At 31.9% G+C, this 9,333-nt stretch overlaps 1 protein-coding gene across 1 annotated transcript; it reads left to right on the top strand.

The window, feature by feature from the left end:
- Nucleotides 1–3,388: 3,388 nt before the first annotated feature.
- On the top strand, nt 3,389–6,690 carry LOC25499793 (pirin-like protein 2). Its single transcript, XM_013592337.3, has 7 exons — nt 3,389–3,646; nt 3,788–3,837; nt 3,961–3,999; nt 4,099–4,127; nt 4,382–4,444; nt 4,561–4,661; nt 5,719–6,690. The coding sequence occupies exons 1-7, from the start codon at nt 3,537–3,539 to the stop codon at nt 6,203–6,205; spliced, it is 879 nt and encodes a 292-aa protein (XP_013447791.1). The 5' UTR covers nt 3,389–3,536; the 3' UTR covers nt 6,206–6,690.
- Nucleotides 6,691–9,333: the final 2,643 nt, after the last annotated feature.

The following is a 9,333-nucleotide window of genomic DNA, read 5'->3' as shown; positions in this document are numbered from 1 at the left end:
TCAAAAATAAAATAAAATAAAAATTGTTTGGTAATCTTATTTTTCAAATAGACAAGAGAAATTGAAAGAAAAAAAAAAACTTGTATGGTAAAAAAATTTTAATTTTTTAAACTTAAAAAATTGTTTGATAAAATAAAAATTGTTTGGGAATCTTATTTTTCGATTAGACAAGAGAATGAGAAAAAAACTTGTTTGGTAAAGTTATTTTGAAAATATTATTTTTAAAGATTTAAAAATCATTCATGTAAATTTATATATCACATAGATCATTCATGTAAATTTTTACGAAAATCTAAAATTATTTGATATGTTATTGAAATACAAAAACAAGTTTAACTGTGTTATATAAAAGTGCATAAACCGTTAATCTTGATGTATCTCAATGACATATAAAACGAATTTAGATTTTCGTAAAAATTTACGTGAATGATCTATGTGATATAAACTTAAAATCCAAAGGGCAAATTTTAAAAATATGCATCGACTATAACGATATTAAGCGGTGTACATTGTTGTAACTTTTAATCGGTGTAATTTGATCCCTTATATATATATATATATAGGATGTATCATATGAGAATGGACTTATTATGTGAGAATGACGAGAATGAATCTCAACCATTAGATCAAAAATAGATGGATGGAATTAATAGATTCATTTTAAACAACACATGTATATCTCTTTATTCTATCATCTATCAACTCTCACTATTCATCTTTCCAGTTCATCTTCTCAAGTGAAATTCAACACAAATTCAACTCATGTTTCCTAATAATTTATTATCTCTCTTTGATTTGATTTTATTGTTTTCTTGGAACAACAGACGTCAAAAACACCGGCGACCACGACGGAGATGAAGCAAGTCGAAAACACCGGCGAGGCGGAGACAACGGTTGTTGTGCGCCTTAAAGCATGGTCGCCCCAACGTTTCTTCTTCCTGCAAAGAGGGTCGCCGGAACCACCCCATTCAGTAATGAAACCACCAACCAGGCAACCACCACCGCTATTGTATTTTACCTTAAAAATAAGAGATTAAATTGAATTGAATATGGAGATCTAAAAATAATTTTAGGTTATGAGCAGTTTTATAGGATCTGCAAAATTGCAAACACAATAAAAGTTGAATCCAGCGCTGCAAAGTTACAAACGCAATAGGATCTGAATCGTCCATGGTGATGACGGGAAGAGCAAAATGGTGGATGTTCAGCTTTTTTTTCTTTGTTGGGGAAAAGAATCCAGCGCATGAACAACTTACCTAGACCATTTAATCTCAGCCATAAAATTTTAATCCAATGGTAAATAAGCATTCTCATCATTCTCATATAAAAAGTTCATTCTCATATGATACATCCTCATATATATATATATATATATATATATATATATATATATATATATATTCTCTTTTCCATTTTCTTCTTTGAGAGGATGGTTTTTGATCAATTGTTTTTACCCAAAATCACCCTCTTTTCTATCTAATTTAATCTAAATAAGTGATTTCCACATATATCTAGGTTTTTTTTTTTAAGATTTCGTCCTTTGAGTATGATGTTGTTTTCTTCGTTGTCTTGTTCGGCATTGTTTGATTGTTTGTCTTGTTGCGGTGTTCATTTGGTTTCAATTGGATGACTAATTTCAGTTAATTACAGAGTCAATCAGTGTTTTGTGCCATTTTTTGTGAAATGATGGACACACGAGTTTAATAATAGTAGCATCCTTTTTCTCCCTAAACCCACTTTTTTTTTATGACCTGAAGCCAAGGAATACGATTCTTAAGGTTTTAGATAAAGATGTGATGTCAAAGTTACTAAGTGGTCCTTGATGTTTAGCACCAGGGACGGAGCCAGCTTGTATCCAGGGGATGCAGCTGAACCCCCTCACCCCTTTAATTTATTACCAATTATCAAGTGTTTTTCTATCATGAACCTCCGAGAAAATAAGGTTTGCACCATCACTCTCCTATGACTGTAAAAGTTGCACACATATTACAGCATGTTGTCCAATAATATAGCCTACACCTATTGACTCTTTCAATTCAAGGCTAACATTGATCTTTTCTATTGACTCTTTACTTTAACGTGTTACTAGTTTACTTGCTTTTAAGGTGTTATTAGTTTACTATTTCTGCACATCCTAAAGCTTAGTATTTTAAAATGACTAGATCACTACATCAAACTAAGAACAAGATATATATTGTACTAACATTCCTATATTTTTTATTTTTTTTACTATTTCTATTCCTTATATTATTTTATAAATTCTTTTTTACTTTTTCTAGAGACTATTTCCTGTCTAATATTACTGATATTTATGTTATATCATGGATGTGTATATTAGTGTTAAATTTGTATCTTTGAAAAAATAAAATGATCTTTAAAAAAAGAACTGATTGAAACTAATAAAAGACGTCTTGCTTATCCATTCTAATGTGAAATTTTTGAAAACTAAATTAAGCATGTAATCAAAAGAAAGATGAATTGACGAACGATTGTCTCGTGACATATTGAAAGAGATATATTCGACAACATTGATAAAGAGTTTATTACTCAACAAATCCATAACATGAAACTGCGTAGAGGACAATTCTACTGATAAAGTTTTAAATTTTGAACCCCCTAACCCAGGGTCCTAGCAACGCCACTGTTTAGCACATTACCGCTCCCAAAACTCCTAGTTTCAACTTTGAGTGATTACGTTCCACATCGATTAGAAATGAAGGAAATGTTGTGTGTTTGTGTGTGTGAGAGAGAGAGGGGGGGGGGGGGGGGGGGGGTGTCATTACCGCTCCCCGACGCTCTCTAATTTCTCCACCAAATGGTATTAGAACCCCAATTAGGCCATGTAGGAGAGCGAAATAAATGGTTTATTCTATTAATATCGTAGCTTAATTAATGTTTCTTACTAAATTTTATAAAACTTGCATTGCCACGTCAGGCTCTCCAACGGATATATATTGGACATTATATTTATGGACAATATAAATATGAAATTTTTTAAGAGAATCTGTTATTAGTAGAAAAAAAAACTCATTATTAGAAATTCAAAATAAATAATGATTTTTTTTTTGACAAAATAATGATTTTCTTTTGTAAAACCCACAAATGAGAAATTAATATAAGCATTTTCTTAGCATATTATAGAAGGTGTGAATGTGATATTTTGTACCAAAACAAAAAAGAAGGTGTGAAATGTGTGCAATTTTGTTGATAGTGAAGATTTGGAAAAACAAAAAGAAATGCAATCATCATGATGACAAGATATTGATGTCATATGAATGAGGAAGTGGACCCCACCGCCCACGCTTAAATGTCAAATGTCAGAACCAACCAACTCAAATGCAAAAAAACTTCTTTTCTTTTTCTGCGCGTTACATTTCATTCATTTCTAAGACTATATATATATATGTCATCTAATCCATATATTGTTCACATTTCACATTCACATTCACATATAAAAAACACAAAAGACACACGCAAAAATAGCTTATAAGAATCTTTTACTACTGAATTTGATTATAAGATCTGTATCTTTTTCAATGTCAGGAATATGTTCTGCTTTTAACACCCCCAGGTTTGTTCTTAACAAGTTTTTAGCCAAATCTCAACGTGAAGGAGATGGTGCTGTTGTTAGAAGAGGCATTGGAAGGTATGTTCATATATTTTTCTATTGTTATTTATATTCTTTATATATGCATTTCATTTATTAATCAATAAATATGAATTGAATGTTGCAATATTCATGTTCTTGTGCATTCCTTTGATATGATTTATGTGATGTGATTATCAGAAGTGAGTTGAAGAACTTGGATCCTTTTCTAATGTTGGATCACTTCTCAGGTATAATATAAAAATTATATATTTATGTTTGAGATTGAGACTAAGGCTTTGTTTGTTTGTTTTGTTGGCTTTTTGTGTTAAGTGTTAACTAAGATCTGTTTATTTTCTTGTTTGACTTTGCAGTATCTCCTCCTGGAGGATTTCCTGATCATCCACACAGAGGTTTTGTATTTGTTTATATATTTTCACTTTCCTTCCTTAATATTTTATACATATATTGTTTTGTCTAATAATATCTTGATTTGCATATCTCTTTTGCAGGTTTTGAGACAGTCACCTACATGCTAGAGGTATGTATCTATGTATATTGACCATCTTTGTACCACACTTCCGTGTTTCCGATGTTCAACATGATACCGACACATTTAATTATATGTAGTTAATTTATTTTCTTTAAATTATTACGAAAATCTATATGTACTTTGTGTCTGATGTCGGTGTCTGTGTCAGCACTTTAATGATGTCTAAGTTTTATTTTACTTTCAACATTGGTTTATTATTGTCATTTTATTTGCCTAAAAAGTTTGACATTGCTTGAATTCAGGGAGGTATAACTCATCAAGATTTTGCTGGCCACAAGGGTACAATAAGAACTGGTGATGTTCAGGTAGGTAGTTACCAACAACACTAATTGATCATAAAGAGTTATACAAAAACATAAGAAGCTTAAGTGGAATTTGGTTAAGTTTTAATCTCTCTTATATATTTGTCTTTTTTGTGCAGTGGATGACTGCAGGGAGGGGAATTATTCACTCTGAAATGCCTGCAGAAGCAAAAAACAATGGACTGCAATTGTGGATCAATTTAGCATCTAATGACAAAATGTAATGTGATATTTATGTATTTTTAATTATTTTATTGGTTCGAAGTAGATTTTACCAATAACTAATCTTTGTTGAAGAATCTGGCTAATCAATTTTAGTGCGGTCTCCCCTTCCAACCACATTTTTTTCATTCACAAAACTCAAACTCGAGACCTTATTTAAGAATTCTAAATCTAGTTTCACTTGAACCAATGTAATGTAATACTATATAGTGTGAGGTTAAATAATTTAAATTTTTTGTTTTTAATCTATGTTCTCATATTTAGTCTTACAAATTACAAAACTGCATATATTTAGTCTTTTTCAATTCTTCTCTGGGGACTAAAAATATAGAATTATAATCTATAATCTATAGGGATAAAAATTGGATGCAAAGACTAAAAAAATTGAAGTTACTGTAATATAATAGGTCTTCTTGTTAACGAGTGCTCCCTTTAAGCATTCTGATTCAAAAAACTATCCACTAAAAAGTCAACGGTTTCAATAATTCTCATAAAAATTTACTATTTAAATGTCTTAAAGAGTGTCCCGGGGCACTCGTTAACATTTCCCTAATATAAAATAGGCTTAATAGCAGTTTTGGCCTCCTATGTTTCAAGAAGTTGCGATTTTGGCCCCCTAACTAAAATAATTCGATTTTGGCCCCCTATGTTTTGCCTCCTTTGCACTTTTGGTCCCCTAGGCCAATTTTGACCAAGTCAATGCCGACGTGGCGCCACGTGTGTAATTTTTTTATTATTTTTTTTTTTTATAAAAAAAAGTATTTTTTATTTTATTTTTTTAATTAAAAAAATTTTAAAAGTATTTTTTTATTCTTTTAATGATTAAAAAAATAAAAAAAATTACACACATGGCGCCACATCAGCATTGACTTGGTCAAAATTGGCCTAGGGGGCCAAAAGTGCAAAAGAGGCAAAACATATGGGGCCAAAATCGAATTATTTTAGTTAGGGGGCCAAAATTGCTATTAAGCCTATAAAATATATGGCAGCATGACAATGTTTTGAACCGTTATTTTGATATTTTACTAATTTACTTAGTTTGACTTTTGATTCAGGATTGAGCCAAACTATCAAGAACTTCTAAGTGAGAACATACCATCAGGAGAAAAAGATGGTGTTGAAGTGAGAGTGATAGCAGGAGAATCAATGGGAGTGAATTCACCTGTTTACACAAGAACACCAACCATGTTCCTTGATTTCACCATGATGCCAGGAACTCAAGTTCATCAAACTATTCCTGAGTTATGGAATTCATTTGCATACATAATTGAAGGAGAAGGTGTTTTTGGTTTACAAAATTCATCACCAATTGTGGCTCACCATATCATTGTTTTCACTCAAGGTGATGGACTTAGTGTTTGGAATAATAACTCTTCAAAGCCTTTGAGGTTTGTGCTCATTGGTGGACAACCATTGAATGAACCTATTGCTCAATATGGTCCTTTTGTCATGAATACACAATCTGAAATTGAGAAGACTATTGAAGATTATCAATATGGTAGGAATGGTTTTGAGATGAGGCTAAATTATAGGTCTCAATAGTTAGTTATTATCAAGACTTTTTTCTACTTAGCTAAGCTAAGATTAATTTATTATAGCATTTAATTTATATATATCGTCGACGCAAATTTTTTCAAACATTGTCAATCAATCACAATCGTTATAATATTAAGAATGTTTAACTTTTATCATAACGATTTCTAAAATCACATATATGATTGATTGTGATTTATTGACAGTTTAAATTATTTATATTGGCGATGTATCAAAATTAAACTCTTTATTTTATTTATATGAAATAAAAAAATAACAAGGTTGCTTTTCAGCTATCCTTTTCAATGTTATAAGCATAGCTATCAAGGTAGTAGGAGCTGAAAAGATATCTTTGGTTATTATTGTATCATTTCCTTTTCCATGTACTAAAAGTTTCTAGAAGATTTAAATTGCTGCTGGTGCAAGTGCAACTATAATTTGTCTCTCAAGTCATCATGGGTCAGCTTATCTTGACCTTTTTCCCCCTTTCATGACCACTTTCTCTCCTAATAATTACTTCATTTTCAATGGATTTCTTCTTTTGTTCAAATGTTTATTTCTTTTCGGTAGTTATGATGGAAAAGGGCAAATAATTTTTTACATAATATTACTACAAATTGACTTTATGGTTACTTGAAATAAATATATATACTACAATGATTTCAATGTCAAATAAAAACACAGCGTAAAACTTGTTTATTGGAACTTATTGGAACTTTTTAGGATAGTTTTTTTTCTTTCTTTTAACTGAATATATATGTGTGTGACTGTAAAGACTAATTGTTTGAATGGATATGATCTCAATAAGTGACAACTTTTCTTGATACTTAACATTGTTGTATTTTTAAGGTTGGATTCAAACCTAAAACCTCTAATGAATTTTTAAAGATTTTCTTTGAGATTTTATTGGTAAGGAAAAAGTTTATGGTAATGGTTGTGGAGGGAGAACTGAGATTGGGATGGGTGGGTGTGTACCACGTCCCACCATCTCAGAATTTTAAGATTTTCTTATAAAATTTGTTTTGAGTGTAACCCAACTGTGATGTATTGACAAATTTAAGCATATTGCTTTTTTCGACAAATTTAAGCATATTGCTTTTTTCGACAAATTTAAGCATATTGTTGTTTCTAGAACTTTATATTGTGGTGTTTAAAAATGGCTAATTTATTTTGACATCATTATAAGGACAGACTAGGGAGGGAATACTGGACGTTTTAAACAAAAAAAAATGGAAAAGTACAAAATTGTGCTATTATATATATATTTACAAATATCAATTTTTTTTTCTTTTAAAGTGAAGGTCCCTCAAGTGGCACCACACCCTTTTGAAGATCACAATGTCTGAAGCCCCCATTTTCCTTCAATCCTATGATATAATATGGTTGTAATTTAATAATTGTTTGTTTGCATAGAGCTGCATAAGCTCAGTGAGCACATACATAATGGAGGTGGTGGAGGGGTGATAAAGTGGACAATCTAGTCTATGTGATCATAAAAGTTGATCTTGTGGTGAAGTCTTCCATAGTGGGATTAATTAAGGATGTGGTTTGGTTTGGGAGGATCAAATATGCTCTCTCTTAACTACATTGTCATATAGGTTCCAAACTTGTAAATTATACCACCGATTAATCAAGAACAACAATCATATCTAAGAAATCACTAAACATGACATAAATGGATGTCCACTTCATTAACTGAAATTACAATCTCTATGTATCCCTTAAATCATACCTAAGTTTGATTTTTCTGACTAACTTTCCAATTAACATTTGTCCATTGGAAGTTCATGAAGCCACCATCTCTGGTGACACCTCAACCGCCGCTGAGAAAAACGTTTGCGCAAATATTAGCAAACACTTTCGATGTACCAACTAGCCAACTAAACGATGCATTAAGGGTGAGCATTCAAGTGTTGATAATAACATTCATGTGACGTGATATTGGCTTGGGATTGGGAGTGTACTCCTCCTTAAGGTCTCAGGTTCAATTCTCTCCGGTGCCAATTTGGGTGGGCTAATTTAGCTTCTTAAAAAAAAAAAAACATTCATGTGACTAATGCAGAGCACTCTAACCATAATGATGATGGTAATGTTCACAAAAATGAGGAACAAACTACTTCAATTCCTTTGGGGAATGACTCAAGTTTCGTTGCAGACAATCCTGACCCTCACACTAACAATAACACTGATACAACCACAGAAAAGGACACATCTGCATCTGAGCCACAAAATGATGATACCACAAGAATAGATGCAGACCATACAACACTGAATCCCCCTCAAAAGTTGCTCAGATGGAGGAACCAATTCCTGATAGTCAACCCAACAATGCAATGGTTGATACCAACAATAAGGATGATCAAGCTACTAGAAGCGAAGCAGAACACTCGACACAGGAATCTCCTTCAAAAGCTGCTGAGGAAACAGTGCCTGATAGTCAACCTAGCATTGACATTGTGGATACCAATAATAATGAGTTTGGTTTAGTCTCCTCAACTTTATTTTGTATTTTTTTTTCATTTCGGTTTATAATATTAGATAAGTGCGCTATTTCATTTACCCAAAAAAAACTAGTCAAAAGATATTTCATGAAAGAAGGAGCCAAGCCAATTGAATTTTAATTAACCAAACCAACAAAAAAAATCAAATTCAGGAACAGCAAGAAAAGTAGCTATGGTTTTGCTTGGATGCAGTGTTGCTATTGTTAATATCATAAACAACGAGAGCTAATATAGCACATTGAGCCGTCAACTGGCGTCTGGCACTATCAAAAGTGGTTCTCCGGCTAATATCATAAACAACGAGAGCACCAACAGCCCCTCTGTACTAAGCACAAGTAACCGTTGTTGACCGGCTGTATCCCAATCCTGAGCCTTAACTTCATTAGAATCAATTGTTGGATTAATTATTTAATTAATCAATTATGGATTGACAATAATCAATTATTATAAATTGATGTCATAATATAAATTATGGTCTATTGCGTTAAGCACTAATTAGTTGATGAATATGTCTGATTGGGCTATTCTTTCTAAATGGACCGTGATGGGTTGGACCATTTAGCTAAGAGGTCCCTGCCTCAGCCGTTTAGCTATTTAAACGTCATCCAGGTTAAACTATTCTGAACATTCTAGTAC

Source organism: Medicago truncatula, chromosome 7, assembly GCF_003473485.1.
Source record: "Medicago truncatula cultivar Jemalong A17 chromosome 7, MtrunA17r5.0-ANR, whole genome shotgun sequence".
NCBI classification, from domain to species: Eukaryota; Viridiplantae; Streptophyta; class Magnoliopsida; order Fabales; family Fabaceae; genus Medicago; species Medicago truncatula.
The sequence above is the reverse complement of the archived record's forward strand: the minus strand, read 5'-3'. Positions and strand labels throughout refer to the sequence as shown.

Excerpts from the sequence above, each read along its gene's own strand:
- LOC25499793 (XM_013592337.3), top strand. The coding sequence starts at position 3,537 with ATGTCAGGAATATGTTCTGCTTTTAACACCCCCAGGTTTGTTCTTAAC. Across the intron at positions 4,445-4,560 it reads TAAGAACTGGTGATGTTCAG|TGGATGACTGCAGGGAGGGG; the intron begins GTAGGTAGTTAC and ends TTTTTTGTGCAG. Across the intron at positions 4,662-5,718 it reads TTAGCATCTAATGACAAAAT|GATTGAGCCAAACTATCAAG; the intron begins GTAATGTGATAT and ends CTTTTGATTCAG.